The sequence below is a fragment of the Pecten maximus genome, chromosome 3 (genome assembly GCF_902652985.1).
Source record: "Pecten maximus chromosome 3, xPecMax1.1, whole genome shotgun sequence".
Lineage (NCBI taxonomy): Eukaryota > Metazoa > Mollusca > Bivalvia > Pectinida > Pectinidae > Pecten > Pecten maximus.
Window position 1 is genome coordinate 12,530,968 of NC_047017.1, and position 21,796 is coordinate 12,552,763.

General features: G+C 35.8%; 2 protein-coding genes across 2 annotated transcripts in view; one reads left to right on the forward strand and one right to left on the reverse strand.

Annotated features, from left to right (window-relative positions):
- LOC117323241 (ribosomal protein S6 kinase alpha-5-like) overlaps window positions 1-12,959 on the reverse strand; it is a 33,777-nt gene extending 20,818 nt beyond the window's left edge. Inside the window, exons 1-4 of the mRNA XM_033878311.1 lie at window positions 12,739-12,959; window positions 4,695-4,769; window positions 3,829-4,047; window positions 3,141-3,256 (exon numbers count right to left, since the gene is read on the reverse strand). Of these exons, the coding sequence (XP_033734202.1) occupies window positions 3,141-3,256; window positions 3,829-4,047; window positions 4,695-4,769; window positions 12,739-12,799 (471 nt within the window). The 5' untranslated portion in view covers window positions 12,800-12,959. The remainder of the gene's footprint in view (window positions 1-3,140; window positions 3,257-3,828; window positions 4,048-4,694; window positions 4,770-12,738) is intronic.
- A 594-nt stretch (window positions 12,960-13,553) lies between these two features.
- Window positions 13,554-16,769, forward strand: LOC117323242. The gene is made up of 2 exons (XM_033878312.1): window positions 13,554-13,706; window positions 16,256-16,769. The coding sequence occupies exons 1-2, from the start codon at window positions 13,581-13,583 to the stop codon at window positions 16,604-16,606; spliced, it is 477 nt and encodes a 158-aa protein (XP_033734203.1). The 5' UTR covers window positions 13,554-13,580; the 3' UTR covers window positions 16,607-16,769.
- Window positions 16,770-21,796: the final 5,027 nt, after the last annotated feature.

A 21,796-nucleotide genomic window follows, 5' to 3' on the forward strand; every position in this document is an offset into this window, starting at 1 on the left:
TCAATTCACTGTTAACACCCACCAATATCAATTCACTGTTAACACCCACCAACCTATCAATTCACTGTTAACACCCACAAACCTATCAATTCACTGTTAACACCCACCAATATCAATTCACTGTTAACACACACAGACCTATCAATTCACTGTTAACACCCACAGACCTATCAATTCACTGTTAACACCCACACACCTATCAATTCACTGTTATCACCCACCAATATCAATTTACTGTTAACACACACAGACATATCAATTTACTGTTAACACCCACAGACCTATCAACTCACTGTTATCACCCACCAATATCAATTTACTGTTAACACCCACAGACCTATCAACTCACTGTTAACACCCACCGACCTATCAATTCACTGTTAACACACACAGACATATCAATTCACTGTTAACACACACAGACATATCAATTCACTGTTAACACCCACAGACCTATCAATTCACTGTTATCACCCACCAATATCAATTTACTGTTAACACCCACCGACCTATCAATTTACTGTTAACACCCACCAACCTATCAATTCACTGTTAACACCCACCAATATCAATTCACTGTTAACACTCACAGACATGTCAATTCACTGTTAACACCCACCGACCTAACAATTCACTGTTAACACCTACAGACCTATCAATTTACTGTTAACACCCACAGACCTATCAACTCACTGTTATCACCCACCAATATCAATTTACTGTTAACACCCACAGACCTATCAACTCACTGTTAACACCCACCGACCTATCAATTCACTGTTAACACACACAGACATATCAATTCACTGTTAACACCCACAGACCTATCAATTCACTGTTATCACCCACCAATATCAATTTACTGTTAACACCCACAGACCTATCAATTTACTGTTAACACACACAGACCTATCAATTCACTGTTAACACACACAGACCTATCAATTCACTGTTAACACCCACACACCAATCAATTCACTGTTACCACCCACCAACCTATCAATTCACTGTTAACACCCACAGACCTATCAATTCACTGTTATCACCCACAAATATCAATTTACTGTTAACACCCACACATCTATCAGTTCACTGTTAACACCCACACACCTATCAATTCACTGTTATCACCCACCAATATCAATTTACTGTTAACACCCACAGACCTATCAACTCACTGTTATCACCCACCAATATCAATTTACTGTTAACACCCACAGACCTATCAACTCACTGTTAACACCCACCGACCTATCAATTCACTGTTAACACACACAGACATATCAATTCACTGTTAACACACACAGACATATCAATTCACTGTTAACACCCACAGACCTATCAATTCAATGTTATCACCCACCAATATCAATTTACTGTTAACACCCACAGACCTATCAACTCACTGTTATCACCCACCAATATTAATTTACTGTTAACACCCACAGACCTATCAACTCACTGTTAACACACACAGACCTATCAATTCACTGTTAACACACACAGACCTATCAATTCACTGTTAACACCCACCGACCTATCAATTTACTGTTAACACACACAGACCTATCAATTCACTGTTAACACACACAGACCTATCAATTCACTGTTAACACCCACAAACCTATCAACTCACTGTTAACACACACAGACCTATCAACTCACTGTTAACACTCACAGACCTATCAACTCACTGTTAACACACACAGACATATCAATTCACTGTTAACACACACAGACCTATCAACTCACTGTTAACACTCACCGACCTATCAATTCACTGTTAACACCCACCAATATCAATTCACTGTTAACACCCACATACCTATCAATTCACTGTTAACACCCACAGACCTATCAATTTACTGTTAACACACACAGACCTATCAATTCACTGTTAACACACACAGACCTATCAATTCACTGTTAACACCCACCAATATCAATTCACTGTTAACACCCACATACCTATCAATTCACTGTTAACACCCACCGACCTATCAATTCACTGTTAACACCCACACACCTATCAATTTACTGTTAACACCCACAGACCTATCAATTCACTGTTAACACCCACACACCTATCAATTTACTGTTAACACCCACAGACCTATCAACTCACTGTTATCACCCACCAATATCAATTAACTGTTAACACCCACCGACCTATCAACTCACTGTTAACACCCACCGACCTATCAATTCACTGTTAACACACACAGACATATCAATTCACTGTTAACACACACAGACCTATCAACTCACTGTTAACACACACAGACCTATCAATTCACTGATAACACCCACACACCTATCAATTTACTGTTAACACCCACAGACCTATCAATTCACTGTTAACACCCACACACCTATCAATTCACTGATAACACACACAGACATATCAATTCACTGTTAACACCTACAGACCGATCAACTCACTGTTAACACCCACAGACCTATCAACTCACTGTTAACACCCACAGACCTATCAATTCACTGTTAACACCCACACACCTATCAATTCACTGTTAACACCCACCAACCTATCAATTCACTGTTAACACCCACCGACCTATCAATTCACTGTTAACACCCACCAGACCTATCAATTTACTGTTAACACACACAGACCTATCAACTCACTGTTAACACCCACAAACCTATCAACTCACTGTTAACACCCACAAACCTATCATTCACTGTTAACACCCACGGACCTATAGCTATCAATTCACTGATAACACACACAGACCTATCAATTCACTGTTAACACCCACAGACATATCAATTTACTGTTTACACACACACCTATCAATTCAATGACTGTAATCTGTACTTCTGAAACTATGCTATGAAGATGAACAATTACAGAGGCTTTTGACAATATACAAAATAAACTAAAACCATCATAAACAATTCCTTACTCCCATGAAATAGCTGTGGAATAACAAGTCTCAAAGTTGTATGTCTATATTAACTGTCACGTGTCTTATATATTATATTACATATCTCTACACTCCTAACAAGGCTATATCCAATTCAAAACAATTGTTTGTAATTTTTCTTATTTGGAATTTTGTCTCATTTTTTTTATCACTCAACAGTTAAAATATATGAAACGTGCATAAAATAATTACCCTGTGTAGTGTTTCCAGAGCCAGCACAATTTCTCCGATGTAGATCCGTACTTGTTTTTCAGTGAACTTGTCATGCTGATTAAGGTGGGTGAAAAGCTCACCCCCATTGACATAATCTAAAAGTAGCACCAACATGGACTTAAAGGCTGTTGAAAAATGTTAATGACAATTCTGTTTGTTTACTCTTCTCAAAAATATAAAGAAATTTAATATAATCCATGTGATAAATAATCTAGTATTTTTTCTTTTTCAAAATGAACACTTGTAAAAAATCATAACAGGAGAATTGATTAAGTCTACAGAAGATATCATCATGAGATGACATCTTTAACAAAATGGGGACAAATGTTCCCCAAGCTATATCCATCCATACAACAAACAAAACATTGCACAAGATGTAGCTCAAATATTCTGAATAATGACTAAACCAGATCATATAAATCACTGTAAAAAACGGTTAAAAGAAAGGCCATCATCTGATCTTTATGAAGTATACCATTATATATATATAATATATATACCCTGTATTACACCACAAAACATCAACAGTTACAGTATCCACATATGGAGTATGATGACATTGTTGGAATTCTGGAACTAAAAATTCATAACATTTTCTGTACTTCTGTAAGGAGGCACACTTCCTTAAATTTCTATCAAGTAAAAATTACATGCAAACTAAACCTACCAAGAATAAGATGAAGTTTTGCCTGGGTCTGGAAGGCATAGTGTAAGGTAACGAGGAATGGCGACTGTCGAATCACCTCCAGTACTTGTCTTTCTGTCTTTGTGTGTTCTGTAGTTTTAGTTTTCTGTACAATGGCAGCTTTCTTTAGAACTTTCATAGCATACAACTTTTTATCATCAGCTCCGCCAATTTTTCTCACCAGGAAAACTTTTCCATACGCTTGAAAAAAACAATTCCTGGTTAGTATATATTTACACATATAGATAGAGACACACTACATCATATCTATGACCCTAACATAAACCAATGACAAATATAGAAATTTTCTAATTTATATTTTAAAGGGATACCGTATATCGGTTTTTTTTAGCGTATGCCAAATTTCGCGTTTTCTGTACAAAATGACAAGTTTAATTTTTAGCATATTTCATTTTTAGCGTTTTCACAACGTGTAATTCAAATTTTAGCGTACATATGTTTCATATACAACAAAAATGAAGAAGTACAGTAATAATAATTTATCTACACGTTTGTTTTTTACCAAATGTTTTGCATAAAATCTAAAATCCAATGAGGCTTCAATTTTAAATTCCTCAATGCATATATTTAGGCAATCTAATTTTATATTAGTCAAACTAATTTTATATTAGTCGTGACGATATTCCCATAAATTTCGCTTGTCTAAACTGACCATATAGGAAAGATATATTAAGGCTGCCAATTAATTTTAAAGTACAGGTCATTATAAAAAGTTTTTAAAAGGTACAGAACAGCCAGAAATTTTGCAAGTTGTGCGGAATGTCCCTTTATATGATATGGCATATTAAGGAACATAAGAAAGTTGTATTTCATCCTGATTATCATACCTCCTGTTCCTAGAACTTTCAGTAGTTCAAAGTCTTTCATACCAACACCTCCTGTCTCTTGATCATGAAGATTCACTGAAAATAAAATAAAATAATTAATATGGAAGTAAATTGTTTTACTTTCATTTTAATATCTAGACAAACAAATGAATTTAATAGGTTTCAATTAAATAAGAGGGCTAGCGCTGTAGGCTGTAAGTTATTGGCCACCTGAGTGCTGATATGTATACGGGTAAAGATAGATAATTTTTGCTTTATATTTAAGATATTTGATCGATATGAACTTGAAAGTAGGTCAAGGCCATTCGTGTAAACACTTCATCCCATTATCATGACACAGGTCCAGACTTTAATCGCAAATGGCCATAACTATTATGATCAATTTGGTCCTAATGCGAAAATTTTCCAGATCTTATTTATATAAAGCAAACACAGCATATAAATTTTTATCAAAAGTTACAATTGAAACAACCTGATCGTAAAACCATTTGGGTTCTTATTGATATCGGACTGCATATCAACTTTCATGAAAATCTGTTCACAAGGTCAGATCCAAAGGCAAAAAATTAAAACTACAAAGGCCCACAACTCTGCATACATGAAATATTTTTGGAGACTTATAAGGGAAATTGATGATTATTGTAAGGGATCAATTTTGGCCTAAAATAAGGAAATTTTGTGCATAACATGAATATCAGCATTTTTACTCAATTTAAAAGCAATAAATGAATTTGAAAGTTATAAAGAAAACAAGAATTCCACAAAAGTGGATGTGTCTCCTGCGCAGAATGTTGGGTGATTACAAGCTGGCACCTTTTGGCCAGTTTAAAAAAGTTTGATGAAAAAAATGCATGAAATTTGAGTCTGATCGGCCAAAGGGAATTTGAATGATCTCATGGAAACAAATTTTCTATTTTTAGCAACAGTGACCTTGACCTTTGGATCTGAAAAGCAATCCCAAACAAGAACTCGTGGTAAGGAAGATCTGCATGAAGTTTGAGTCTGATCAGACTTTTGCGTCTGATGGGCCCAAGGGAACTTGTGTTATTGCACACAAAAAAACTCTTATATTCATTTGAGATACTATATTAAAACAACATAAATTGCTAAAAGTCAACTGGATGCCCTGAATTTTTGTACTGTGAATGCAGCTGATGTCTAGTAGGGTTCTTTACCCACTGCAGGGAATCTGAACCTTTAAATCAAATATATTGTCAGTGTCAGAGAGAGACTAGTCGGTGTAAACATCATGAATGATATAACATTTCTAGTTCCACTATGACTAACAGATTTGCTAGTTTTGTCAATTTTATCAACTTAAATCATGATACACATGTGTTATATCAGCAATTATCAGATTGAGTCAAATAAAAACATAGGATTCTTTTGGCATATCTTTCCCTGAGCTTAAACAAAATTTCTTCCTAAATAAACAAAAAGTAAGTTAATAAAAATTTGGTTACAGAGTTGAAGTTTGTAAGCAACTTGCCTTTAATTCATGTTGATATTTCTGATATTCTAGGGAGAAACACCACACTAGACAGAGCTTCACGTGATGTGTGTAACCATAAATTTAAAGCTGCTATTTTAACTGACTGTACACACACATGCTAGCTCGATTTGGCCAAATCTTAGGAAATCTTGTGACAAAACCTATTGAATTTGTAAACATAAATGGTGTCACCAAAAATCTGGAAGGAATTACAAAATACAGGAATTCAGGCTCTCACCCTTGAGACAATAAATGACTAGAAAATAAGGGAGATTTTGTCTGGAGGTATGGCATGAACGAGGCTGTAAGTTACAATTGAATTAGTCTGGTTGTCAAACTTGCTCAAGATCTTATTTAATGATATAAGGCTGCACAAGAGAACTTCCATGAAAATCTGTTCATATTTACTTCATAAGTTATATCGTGTTTACAAGGTCCAGTGGTCATAAAACTACGAAGTGCTATAACTGCAAGTTACAATCAAACCAATACCATTTTCATACTCATCAAAGATCATGTTTATGTAAAATAAATACCTAGCAGGGATTTTGCCAGCTATTTTGGGAAAGGGTCCCTGAACAAAAATTGGGAAAATATCATCGGCATTTTCCACAAATAGTGATGTTTTACAGCCTCAATAAAACAGAAATAACTTCAAATTAGACAATGATTAATTTGATTTATGCTTTAGAATTTTGATTATCGTTAGAAATTATAAGTATTTCTCCTGTGATTGGTTATTATATTGTGGGCATGGGTATACTGTAAAATGTGGAGACTGGTAAAGGCATTATATATTTATTCCATATTCCCCCAGAAATAAAAACAAGAGGCCCAGAGGGCCTGCATCACTCACCTGGATATCTCAGTAATCATAGCAAAAACATTTTAATTTGCATTACAAATATTTTTCTACCTTTTTTGCTGTACCTTCAAACTATGGTTTAAATAAAAAAAAAATTGCAACATTTCCCCTATTAAGGCCCCTCTCTCCAGCCCTAAGTGGACACATACCCTCTATTTATACAACATCAGATCTTGTTTGCCCAATAATGCTTAAGACTAAATTTCATCAAAATCCATTTAGTCATTTAGGACTACTAGGGATTCAATTTCCCCTATTGGGCCCGCCCCTCTGAGGTATCATTTATGCAAAATCTGTTCCCTTTTCATCAAAGATATTTCTGATCATATTTGGTTAAAATCAATTCTGTACTTTATGACTAGTAGCGATTTAAAAGACTGACATCTATTTCCCTTTGGAGCCCTGCCCCTCTGTCACCATTCATGCAAAATCTGTTCCCATTCCCCTAAGAATGTTTCTGACCAAATTTGGTTCAAATCCATTCATAACTTAATGACTAGTAGCGATTTAAAGGAATTTATCTCTATTTCCCCTATTGGGCTCTGTCCATCTGGCCCCATGTGGGTCAGTGTCACCATTTATGCAAAATCTGTTCCCCTTCCCCTAAGGAACTTTCTGATCAAATATGGTTCAAATCCATTCTGACCAAATATGGTTCAAATCCATTAAGTACTTTCGTAAGAAATCAATCGCAACAAGCCATAGGATAGGTGGTTCTTGGGTTTATTTGGAAGGTCGACCGGTTTCGCCCTGAACTAGGGCTTCTTCAGGACAATTTTTTCACAAGATTTTTACCCCTAAAGTACTAAAAATGTGGGCCCATGTTCTATTATTGATGACGTCTATACAATAGTGACGTAATGTACAATGTTATCATGTGACCGGTAACAGTTGTCTAGAAGGTTACTATGTACACAATGCAAATGATAGTATCAATGTTCTTTCGCTGCTTAGTATTTGCTAAACATATATGCAAATTCGGGCCCACTTTTAAATTATTCAAAATATAAAGCATGTAACAATAATACAATAAAGTTAAAAATGAAAATAGAATTATAAAATTATGACAGATCAAAAGTTCTATAGTTCAAATGTTTGTTTCATCAAGGCACACCGTGGTGTCTGATGTAGATTTGTAGTTCAGAATTTTGTAGTCTACAAATTCTCCCTCCGATTGGTTAGGGGATGAAGCCGTGCTGCAGGTGTCACTATCCGACAGTTGAAGGTCTGCTTTGAGCATTTCCATAGCAGTCTCTACAATAGGTCTGCATTTCATGTGAGCCGGTCCCACGGTACCTCTTCCGTCGGCCGGTCTTACTCTAAATTTCACCTGATCTAATTGTAATTTTGATAATGCTTCAAATGGACGTTTGTCCCCTGGTATTTTCGCATCCAATTTAGTGGTGTCCTTTGTTACCTCTGGCTCGATCCCGTATCCTGGGTGTTGTTGTCTCTAGATGCCTTGTGTAGCTTTCCCTTCTGCCGTATGATTTTTTGCATAACTTGCATTTATACCACGTTTTACAGGTCCATGTTTGATACTGGTGTGCCTCCGTAGAGATTTTAGCGATGCATAACTATTTCCGCATCTAATACACGGAATGCGTATTTTAGTCCGAATAATTGTTTTCTTGGCCGGTAGATGATTCTTCTTAACTGGAGTTAGTTTGGTGTTTGCCATTTATGTGATGATGTTTAATCCTTCGGGCTGTGCGGTTCTCAATATTCTAATCCAACTCTCTTCCGTGCGGAGTCGATGGTTTATACTTTCGACGTTAGCTAACAGTCCCGTAACTGTGACGTCAAGGACATTGTGGTCGGGCGACGTGAAATGTCCCGCCACGGGTTTATCCAGGTGTTTGTGAATAATACTGTAAAGGTGATTTCGGATGCGTGTGTTGATGGTAGTGGATGTTTGTCCGATATATTGTATCCCACATTTTTTACATGTAATCAAATAAACTGCGTTTATACTTTGACAAGTTATGTGTCCCTTGACTTTGTATGACTTTTTTGTAATGTGACTAGTGAATTTAGTGGTTTTTTCCATGTGTATGCATACGCGGCAGTTTTTCCCACACGGTTCACTGCCCGAGTTAGTCGTGACGCGATTGATGTCACTTCTAACTAATATGTTTCTAATCGATCTGGGTTTGGTACATGCTATTAGCATTTTATAATCTAGAAGAGCTCTCGTGCCTGGTCCATGTCTTAAGATGTACTCGTGTTTTTTGAGGAACCTACCTATAGGTGGGTTGAGCGGGTTGTATGGTATGACGAAAGGTAAAATCTTCCGTGAGTTGGTGTTTTTTCTTGGGTTTAGTAAAATTTCTCTGGGAGTTACCCGAGCCCGTGCTACTGCCTCTCGGAGTAAGTTCAGCGGGTAACCTCTCTTAGTGAATCTATCAATGAGTTTGGAGCATTCTAGCTCGAAGTGTGTGTCCTCACTGCAAACTTTGCGTATGCGGAGTGCTTGTGAATATGGTATGCTCGTTTTTTGACGCATAGGGTGACAACTTTGGTAGTGCAGGTATAGAAACGCGTTAGTTGGTTTGCTATACAGTTTACTTCCTAAGCTGCCGTCATCTAATTTATATATGGTGGTATCGAGAAAGTTTACCTCTGAATCGCTGATATCAAAGGTGAACTTGATAGTAGGATGGTACGAGTTCATGGCGTCACAGAAGGAGGTAAGTTCCCCTCTCGCATGTGGCATTAAGTACTTTGTGACGAGTAGAGATTTAAAGGATTTGTTAACGTTTCTATTGCTTCTTTTGGACCCCACCCCTCTGGCCCCTTGTGGGTCAGAGTCACTGTTAATGCAAAATCTAATTCCCTTACCCCAAGGATGTTTCTGACCAAATTGGGATCAAATCCACCAATAACTATATTTGTATGACTAGCAGATCTAAAGAAATTACTTCTATTTCCCCTATATGGCCCCTTAGGGGTCGGAATTGTCATTAATGCAAAATCTGTTCCGCTTCCCCCAAGGATTTTTCTGACCAAATTTAGTTAAAATCCTTTCAGTATTTTATGACTAGTAGCGATTAAAGCAAATGTTGACTGACGACCATGTCATAAAAACTGTTCATATCTTTAAGTTCATACTTATAAAGTTACGTTATATCAATTATTGTTTTCACAAGGTCCAATGGTCATCAAATTACAAACTCTGTAAATTATAATTGAATTGGTCCCATTATATTGTCGATCTTGTTGGAGATCATATTGATTTGAGCCTACTACATGTCAAGTTTTGACAAAATCTATACATATTTATTCCAGTTAATGTGTTTATAGGAAAAAGTTAATGCACAAATTGTGATGACAATTGGTTTCCATGAGCCTTTGGATCAGGTGACCTAAATAGATCCAATCAAATCTTAAATGTAATGAAGTGCATAGGAATCAAACACCTGGATGCAGGCTTAGACTTAGTGTTGGAAACTGATCATGTTTACAATTCAATTACAGTAATGATGACCTCATTTCTGACCTCAGTAGGTCAAGACAAAAGATACTTAAAAGAGTAGGTCATTGTGAACAAGTGCATAAGTTTTATGACAATTCAGTGGATTATAAAATTTTATCCTCTTGATAGCAATAAATGTAACTATTTAATACATATGTATATAAGTATTTTCCATTCCAATATTAGCTTTTCTTATACAGTATCTTAAATAATTTAATGATTCCTGTTTTCTATCTGAATTATTACAGCTTTGATTTCAAATTTTTTGTTAATTATGTGTGGAAAATAAATGGGGTGTTTTTCAGTTGGTAAGGTGTTTTTTTAATGTTTGAAGATGTGCACAATGAATCATGTACTACTAATATATGAAAACCACACCTCACTGATTCTGTCTGGGACTCCCTTTTCAGGACTCTCCAGACTCCTAAAAATTACTGAATATCTTTGTCAGTAATATACATAGTGTTAAATGCCTCACCCTACCCTTTTTTTAAATTCTGAGCACATAAACTATATACCTATGTGCAAGCCAAGCCAACACACTGTTGATGTTTAGCATATATCCCAACAAAATTGAAGCCCCATGTCAAAAACTGGGTCATTGTTTGAAACTACACTTGAGAAAGTCTTGGACCTCCCTGGCCTGTGCAGTAGACAATGTATATATTATAACAAGAAGATTAAACTACTGGTGGACTATTCTGAACAAGGAAATATTACTACCACTCGCATTCTGACCCCTTTGTTTGACCTATATATAACTCCCTAAATTTATACATTTTATCCTATGTGTGATAGGAGTCCATGGACACCAACCGTTTTATATGGTACTAGGGGAAACCCAAATTAATTCAGAATCCAAATTAAAGTGTTATGCCTAATGATAGTACACATTGGGGAGCGAGTCAAGTTGAAGAGTAACACTAGCTATATACTATCTAAGAGGTGCACAATGTTAAGTGATCAGGACTCAAAGTGAAGATAGCACTGAAGGAAGGGACTGAACTCTGTACAAAGTAGGCACATGGGTTTTGGTTACACTGCCACCCCCGAGGTATAGAACATGGCAGTTTTAGGTGACATATTCCATGGGATATGCCTTAGGCTCAATAGTGACACAAATACTGACAGACACGTACAGACCAGTACCTGGAGTTTCTTCTAGCCCCTAGTGACACATATGATGACAGACACACATATAGACCAGTACCTGGGGTTACCTCTAGCCCTACTTAAATTGATGTTGAGCATTTTGATAGACTGCTGTAAATATTCTGACAAATTCTTTACAAGAAAAAGTCATTAGCAACTTAATTGATAGTTATCAGTGATTTGGGACTGAAAAAGTAAATTAGTATTAGTATTAGTTTTTGATATGCATTGAAGGTATACATAAGATTCATCATAGCGGATTAACTGTGTTTGCATTGATCACATCCACTCAGAGACACCTAACATGTACATGATGAGTGTGAAATTCAGGCTTTTTAACTGTGGTGTGTTCTGGCCATGGATACCTGTCAAAATAACCGGGTTTGACTATAGGCCTATTGGGTCCAGATCTAGAGGAAACTTGTAAAAAAGACCAGTCGCTTAAATACATCTATATATTATACACCATTGTTATTATAATGTATTCTTTAAATCTACCAGTTGGTTTAATTTTTAAGCTCTTTTGTTAACTTGGCCGCTAAAATAGCATTGATTTCAGTTAACTGAGCAAAAACAATGCTTCTGTGTAAGTTTATTTACTGCATTTAACAATGCATTCTTTCAGAATAATTTACTACTTTTTTAATGGAAAATGGAGTGGGACATAGTGTGTTTTCTTTGTGCAAAGACTAGAGATAGAGAAGATACAATAAATTAAATACAACCATATGACAGGGGACGAACGTGGAGGTTTAAAAGACCCATTACACAACCGAGTCAACAACCTCAGGTAAGCCTCTATTTTTGGACTAAATGTCTAAAAGGCGTACGTAACGAAAGTAGAAGTAATCCTGTGACCCAAAACTTTTTTCTTGGACAAAAGTAGAAATACACGGAAATTCTAAATGTTCTATTTGCCTATTATGTACTTCCAGTGACTGAGCAAAACGTAACACGATGAAAAATCATCTGTTTGTTGACGATGGAGTCTGCTGGGTGCAGACGTCACGGAAACTGGTAGGAGACAGCGAAGTGGTCTGCCGATGTGCGCTTCACTTACCATCTTTCAGCTCATATGTAACTGTAGTGTGCTCCATGGAGGACGCCTGATCTAAATCCATCTTGTAGAATGCATTAAATCGTCGGCATCTGACACACGTCCGCGACTTGTTTTCGTTCCATCGTAGTGTTCTTGTTTCCCATGATGCAATGGTTTAGGCGGAAGTTGTCTATTTTTAGTACACGACCACGTGTATTTGTTTGGATATCAGTCATCCGTTTCGTTGACTTTCGACATTAGCGTATCAATAAGTAGATAACCTCTCGGGGTTGACTATGTTATGATAATAAACAACTAAACAATGGATTTTTAAAATCTAATCTGAATGCAGATATCAACGTAACTGCATGGTACACAACATTGAATCCAAGTACGTGGACCTAAAAATGTAATCAATTTTTAACTTACGCTTTCGCAGATAAGGTTAGATTGGATATCATATGAAACAAACCTTGTTAACTCTGTCTGTCTGTCTGTCTGTCTGTCTGCCTGCCTGCCTGCCTGCCTGCTTGCCTGCCTGTCTGCCTGTCTGTCTGTCTGTCTGTTTTTAAAGTTGTCAAACAAATTATGTTTTAGCAATGAAAAGATGTGGTGTTCTTTTGTTTTTGTTAATGCTTTAAATTTCGGAGAAGAGAGTTGACCGAACTAAGACAAACCGGTATCAAGTAAGTTGATATAAAACGGACCTATCAGAAAAACAAAATAACACTAAAAGCTTTCTGAAATAACGTCTCATTATACTAAATATTACATAAATAACATTAATGTATTGTGACGTCACGAAACCATCTCCACTGTGACGTCATAATACAAATGGTACGTATCTATGTACATATTGCTGCATGGCTATCACACGTCTACAACTAGCGACATTCAATACATTACAAGTGATGGGATGTTATAACTCGAAAACGGACCCAAACACACGGAAAGGTCTCTTTACACTGTGTTGGAGAAAACGGAACAAGGTAATGCGAGGAAAAACAATTCCCTCAAGTTATATAAAGACTGTCTTAATGCATGTGTCTGCTATATATAGTGTACACGAGAACGGTGCTATTGGGCTGTGTTTGAAACTATAACATGTTCATTTAACAATAAATTTAGACCACGGGTTATCATGATCAATTATCTAACATACGTAATCTGCGTTTATTGTATATTGTACATATGTATGACCTCTTGTACGGAAGTCGGTTTGTGAAAAATGAAGTTAAATTTTTATGTCGTAACTACGACATAGATATCACGCAATTACAACAAAATGTATCTCGTAATTACAACAATAGGTATCTCGTAATTACGACAATAGGTATCTCGTAATTACAACAATAGGTATCTCGTAATTAATTAATTAAGTATGTGTTATATACCCCTCCTGTTTACTCGTTAACTTCCTTGGGATAAGTCACGTCATTCTATGTCCACCGTTATGCGCCATGGCTCCACTATAATATGTTGTGTACAGTGATATGTTGTATACTATGATATGTTGTATACTACGATATGTTATGTACTATGATATGTTGTATACTATGATATATTATATACTATGATATGTTGTATACTATGATATATTATATACTATGATATGTTGTATACTATGATATGCTGTGTATATGTTGTGTACTATGATATGTTGTATACTAGGATATGTTGTATACTATGATATGTTGTGTACTATGATATGTTGTGTATTATGATATGTTGTGTATTATGATATGTTGTGTACTATAATAATTTGTGTACTATGATATGTTGTGTACTATGATGTGTTGTGTACTATGATATGTTGTATACTAGGATATGTTGTATACTATGATATGTTGTGTACTATGATATGGTGTGTACTATAATATGTTGTGTACTATAATATGTTGTGTACTATGATATGTTGTGTACTATGATATGTTGTATACTAGGATATGTTGTATACTATGATATGTTGTGTACTATGATATGTTGTATACTATGATATATTATATACTATGATATGTTGTATACTATGATATATTATATACTATGATATGTTGTATACTATGATATGCTGTGTATATGTTGTGTACTATGATATGTTGTGTACTACGATATATTATATACTATGATATGTTGTATACTATGATATGTTGTGTACTAGGATATGTTGTGTACTATGATATGTTGTACACTATGATATGTTGTATACTAGGATATGTTGTATACTATAATATGTTGTGTACTATAATAATTTGTGTACTATGATATGGTGTGTACTATGATATGTTGTGTATTATGATGTGTTGTGTACTATGATATGTTGTATACTAGGATATGTTGTATACTATGATATGTTGTGTATTATGATATGTTGTGTACTATAATAATTTGTGTACTATGATATGTTGTGTACTATGATGTGTTGTGTACTATGATATGTTGTATACTAGGATATGTTGTATACTATGATATGTTGTGTACTATTATATGTTGTGTACTATGATATGTTGTGTACTATGATATGTTGTGTACTATGATATGTTGTGTACTATAATATGTTGTGTACTATAATATGTTGTGTACTGTGATATGTTGTGTACTATAATATGTTGTGTACTATGATATGTTGTATACTATGATATGTTGTGTACTATAATATGTTTTGTACTATGATATGTTGTGTACTATAATATGTTGTATACTATGATATGTTGTATACTATGATATGTTGTGTACTATAATATGTTATGTACTAGGATATGTTGTGTACTATAATATGTTGTGTACTGTGATATGTTGTGTACTATAATATGTTGTGTACTATGATATGTTGGATACTATGCGCTGAAGAGTTTTAACAAAACTGATAAGCGAATTGAGTTATTGTAAGATACCGCTTTCTGAAAAAAAGCCCGCTCATCCTGACAGGTCTTTTTTTTCTATTTGTTTGTTTTATTTATTTTTCAAAGGTGACGTCAGTATTTTACAGTTAAAAAGAAATGAACAATTATTGTATATCAAAGTGCAAGATATGAAAGACCACTACATGCGCAGTCTAACAATTATCACATTTGTGGAAATAGATAAATCGTAACAACTGTTCAATTGAAAAAAAACACTGTTCTATTTAAACCACACCATCCTAAGAATTCTTACTAAGTCGAAATTATGAGATAACTAAGTCGTAATTACGGCAATAACGAGACAGCTATGACGTAATTACAAAACACTCAATAGTCGTAATTACGAAATAAAAAAACGTTTACTTCATGTGGCACTATAACCGCCTTCCGTACTCTTGTTAACTAACACACTAAATTTAATCCATCGCTCAAAGTTTGGAGGATTTCGAGGAAGATTAAAGCAAAAACGATGACATATTCGTTAAAATAATGGATGTATAGATAATACTCTTTGTATCATTAATATGATTTTCAAGGTTTCTGTTTTCATAGTTTGGTTCTGTCCTCGAAAATAGCGAAAAAAGAACCCGTTGAAAATAACACTTTTGCTATACACAATAAATCAATCGATTTTTCAGGTTGTGGCCATAAACGTTCCTCTCCAAGAAAAGGTCGGAACATCAATGGACTCTGGAACTTCCAACGCTACACGGAAAACCGAACAAACGGTACTGATGCAGCTAAAGGGGGGGGGGGGATCGTGCCGAAGAAGGGAGAGGGGGGCGTGGCTTTCATATTGGAGATTGGGGGCGTGTCTGATGATTCGACCCCCTCGACACTCCCTGGTGCCCCGGAGTACGATCAGAAATACCCCCAATACACTACATACTCGACTGAGGCGTGCCGAGCCGGACAACATCGCCCTCCACGTCGGCTCCCTCCAATCAACAAAGCAGCCATTGATAAGAAACAGGAGCGAGCAAGACTGAACCGTGAAAGGAAGACAGCAGAAAGGAGGACAAAGTGGGCTAAAAGCTACGCCAGGGTCCAATCAACGATAAAGGGATCGACTGATGCATAAGAACTTTAAAAAGTACTAACATGTAAAGTGATTACTTTGCTTTAATTCCAAATTAAACACCATGTAATGAATTATTTAGCTGCATGTTTTTTATTAGTTATATATTTCTCTCCTAGATGATCATCATAACGAGTTTAAGTCTAAAATTTGACATTCTACAAGTAATTGTTTACCTTGAAGATCTCGGATGGATTTCGCGTTGCTGCTCTCATGGTAGATTAAATCGAAACAGAGAAACTGGACGGGAGCGAATCATCGGTCACTTGACTTATTTGGTTAAAATGTCCATGGTCTCTCATCTGGAGACCCCATCTTGTTTAAAAAATGTCTAGAATTTTGAAGTCTTAGCTCTGAATCCTCTTGCTATACCTTATCTTATATAAAAAGATTTTGTCAAGTGTTCTTGAATCTCGAGAATCCGGGTTCGAATCCTAATCGTTTTCATGTATTCTTATAAAAAAAATCGTGGCCATGTGGGTTGGAGTTTGGAGGTTCCGGATTCAAATTTTCTTACATTTTATTTTGTTTTGTTTTAACAATATTCAAATCAATTCATTCGATTGGATTTAAGCTTTACAGCTCATCAGTACATAATAACATATATATATACAATGCAATAAAATGGCATATTGTGTTTATCTGGTCTAGAGTTTTGGGTCCCGGGTTCGAATCTTCTTCCGTTTTTTGTCCTGTTTTAAGAATATTGTTTCTGTTAGATCTAGAGTTTCGGGGTCCCGTGTTAAGAGTTTATTACGTTTTTTGTCTTGCTATAAAAGTATTGTGGGCGTGTGATTTTTGGGGTTCCGGGTTAGAATCCTTTCATGTTTAATTTGGTCTTATTTTAAAAGTATTGTAGCCGCATGGTCTAGAGTTTTGGGGTCACGGTTCGAATCCTATAACGTTTTCCATGGCTTGTTTTTTGAGGAATGTGGCCATTGTGCGCCGATTATACGTATTAACTTACAATAGACCTTTCGGGTTAATTTCCTATTTAAAAGTACGCATTAGGATTTGATTTTTAAACATGGTGCATGTTCTTGTATAAAGCATGAGAACATTTGATTTTAAAGGTTTTTTTAATTAAAAAAAACAATCCTTTTTTTTTTTAGTTCTAATATAATTGGGAAACAAATTATATCAACTTATACTAATCACACTTGTTGGCCCGGATGGAAGTGTGCGGGGGGTCTTAGTGAGAGAAGAAACCGGAATACATGGATACCCACGTGGTCGGACAGGTGATCCATAATCTTTCCACGTCCGAACGGAGAATCAAACCACGGCCGCCTTGGTGAAAGGCAAGTGTGTTATCACTGTGCCACCCGACCACTCGTTTAATTTCTGTATCTGTTGAGTTTTGAAGCCATTGGTTGGTTTGATTTTCTATAATATTCCACACAAGAGAACCTTTCGTATTATCTAAAACAATTACAAAACATTTGCACAAACAGTTAAACACATTCTATTAATCTAGATTGTTATCATAACCTCTAAAGCTACAAAAAAAAACCCAACCCAACAATAAAAAAAACCCCCAAAAAACCCAACAACAACAAACAAGCAAACAAACAAACAAGCAAACAAAAACACTCTGTATCATTAATTGCACACAGGAGTTCTTTTGGCGATGTGTAATACATTTCTCCTGATATTGATGGCGGTGTGTTCTGGACATACAGATAACTTTGCTCATTCAATAATTCCACAGAGTTTGAACGCGAGGGAGTATACAAAAATGGCCGAATGAAATCGCCCATAGTTCCAAGAATAGAAAAAAAAATTTGTATGCATTAATGTAAAAGACTTGCTAATATACTGTATAAATATATATAAGCTGAAGGAAATGCTTCATTCTACGGAAAAGTGAATTAAAATACAATAAAAATATGTAAAGTATTAAATTTAAACTGATCGGATGTAACACGATACTCGAAGAGAAATGACGACATCAAACCTAGACAATCTAAATATAGCATTTAAGAAATGCACTATGACGTCATCAAACAATACTAACTATGACGTCAAAATGTGATTGTATCTATGGACAGATTGCTGCATAGCTATCACACACATCTAGCGACATACGTGAGGAGATATGGGATGTCACCATTCTAAAACAGAACCAAGCACACAGGAGAAATCCTTCACATTTTGGTGGAGAAAACGGAACAAGGTACACTGTACTATAATATCTATCATCGCAGAGAGCGACAATACAATCCTAGAATATAACATATACAGTACCCATTACATCAATCGATCTGCGCGTTTACTGTAAAGTAAACAAATGTACTATTTTTCAGGTTGTGGCCATAAACGTTCCTCTCAAAGAAAAGGTCGGAACATCACAGGACTCTGGAACTTCCAGCGCTACACGGAAAACCGAACAAACGGTACTGATGCAGCTAAAGGAGGAGGGAATCGTGCCGAAGAAGGGAGAGGGGGGGGGGGGGGGGGGGGGGCGTGGCTTTTATATTGGAGATTGGGGGCGTGTCTGATGATTCGACCCCCTCGACACTGCCTGGTGCCCCGGAGTACGATAAGAAATACCCCCAATACACTACATACTCGACTGAGGCGTGCCGAGCCGGTCAATATCGCCCTCCACGTCGGCTCCCTCCAATCAACAAAGCAGCCATTGATAAGAAACAGGAGCGAGCAAGACTGAACCGTGAAAGGAAGACAGCAGAAAGGAGGACAAAGTGGGCTAAAAGCTACGCCAGGGTCCAATCAACGATAAAGGGATCGACTGATGCATAAGAACTTTAAAAAGTACTAACATGTAAAGTGATTACTTTGCTTTAATTCCAAATTAAACACCATGTAATGAATTATTTAGCTGCATGTTTTTTATTAGTTATATATTTCTCTCCTAGATGATCATCATAATGAGTTAAAGTCTAAAATTTGACATTCTACAAGTAATTGTTTACCTTGAAAATCTCGGATGGATTTCGCGTTGCTGCTCTCACGGTAGAGTAAATCGAAACAGAACATAGAAACTGGACGGGAGCGAATCATCGGTCACTTGGCTTATTTGGTTAAAATGTCCATGGTCTCTCAACTGGAGACCCCATCTTGTTTCAAAAATATCTAGAATTTTGAAGTCTTAGCTTTGAATCCTCTTGCTATTCCTTATCTTATATAAAAAGATTTTGTCAGTGTTCTTGAATCTCGAGAATCCGGGTTCGAATCCTAATCGTTTTCATGTATTCTTATAAAAAAATCGTGGCCATGTGGGTTGGAGTTTGGAGGTTCCGGATTCAAATTTTCTTACATTTTATTTTGTTTTGTTTTAACAATATTCAAATCAATTCATTTGATTGTATTTAAGCTTAACAGCTCATCAGTACATAATAACACATACTGTATATATATATACAATGCAATAAAATGGCATATTGTGTTTGTCTGGTCTAGAGTTTTGGGTCCCGAGTTCGAATCTTCTTACGTTTTTCGGCATAGCCGTCTAATTTTCTTTTGGCCCCGGATATGACGCGACAGGTGGCGTTCTGGTCAAGATGAAGTATGTGATTGGTCAATGTAGCGGCCAATGCAAAATGCAGATATACAGTTAAAAACGAAACAAAGTTAAAGGGACCTCACGGTAAACCCAATATCTATTTTGTATTTTTTTATCATATTATTGGGTATATCTTTAAAAAAATAACCTTCTGAACAATGACCATTCGAATTTGATGATGTATATACATAAAAACATCAATTATTAAAAGGTTATCACTCTGAATATGCAAATGTTGTGACATATACGGAAACAAAAATGGCTTCCAATGTGAATCGACTGCGGTTGAAAACGATAACAGCTTCCGCAATGAAGAGAATAATAGGAAAATGGGTCAAACACAATCCTAGAATTAAACTTGGGAAGCAGCACAATAGATTGTAACAGTTCAAACATGAAAACAGCAGTAATACGGACGCCGCTCGTATTCTGCTTGATTGTTTGATAGTAGTTTATGATAATCTCGGTAATATTTACACAAATACAGTCTGTACCAGTACATCGCTACTGTCACTATACTATATGAACAGTGTTTACACTTATTTACACATAAATAATATTTACAGAACGTGTTATTTAACATTTAAACCACTGTGTATAATATCGTTATCCAACTAACCCAGATGGAATATAGATATCGCCTTGTAAACTATCGTGTGTTTGTGTTGCCACGATTTTAAAACAGTCACGTAATGATCTAAAGATAATTTCCGCGCTAAATTTAGAGGGGGATTCCCAACTAAATCGAGTGGTCAAGCTGGACATAGGGATTGACTGTGAACATTGGAACAGCACAGAAACATAACTGGAAAGGAACAAAACGCGTACATTCAGTGAAAATTGCAACGTTTTTACCGTGATGTCCCTTTTAAATTGAATGCAAGCTGAATAAGTGGATGCATCTATTCAAATGACACATTTGCAGTCTTATTATCACCAAAAACGATTCAAACTGATATAATTTTGTTATCCGTGCTGAAACTGCTTATGTATTAATTACATCGTAGTTCGTTAATTTATTTCACCAGTAGTTTTACATTATAACCACCATCATTAAAACTATGCCGTTTATCTTCTTTCGGCATAGCCGTCTAATTTTCTTTTGGCCCCGTATATGACGCGACAGGTGGCGTTCTGGTCAAGATGAAGTATGTGATTGGTCAATGTAGCGGCCAATGCAAAATGCAGATATACAGTTAAAAACGAAACAAAGTTAAAGGGACCTCGCGGTAAACCAATATTTATTTTGTATTTTTTATCATATTATTGGGTATATTTAAAAAAAATAATAACCTTCTGAACAATGACCATTCGAATTTGATGATGTATGTACATAAAAACATGAATTATCAATTATTAAAATGTTATCACTCTGAATATGCAAATTTTGTGACATATACGATAAACGCATGCGCACAACAAACTAAAATACATGGAAACAAAAATGGCTTCCAATGTGAATCGACTGGGGTTGAAAACGATAACAGCTTCCGCAATGAAGAGAATAATAGGAAAATGGGTCAAACACAATCCTAGAATTAAACTTGGGAAGCAGTACAATAGATTGTAACAGTT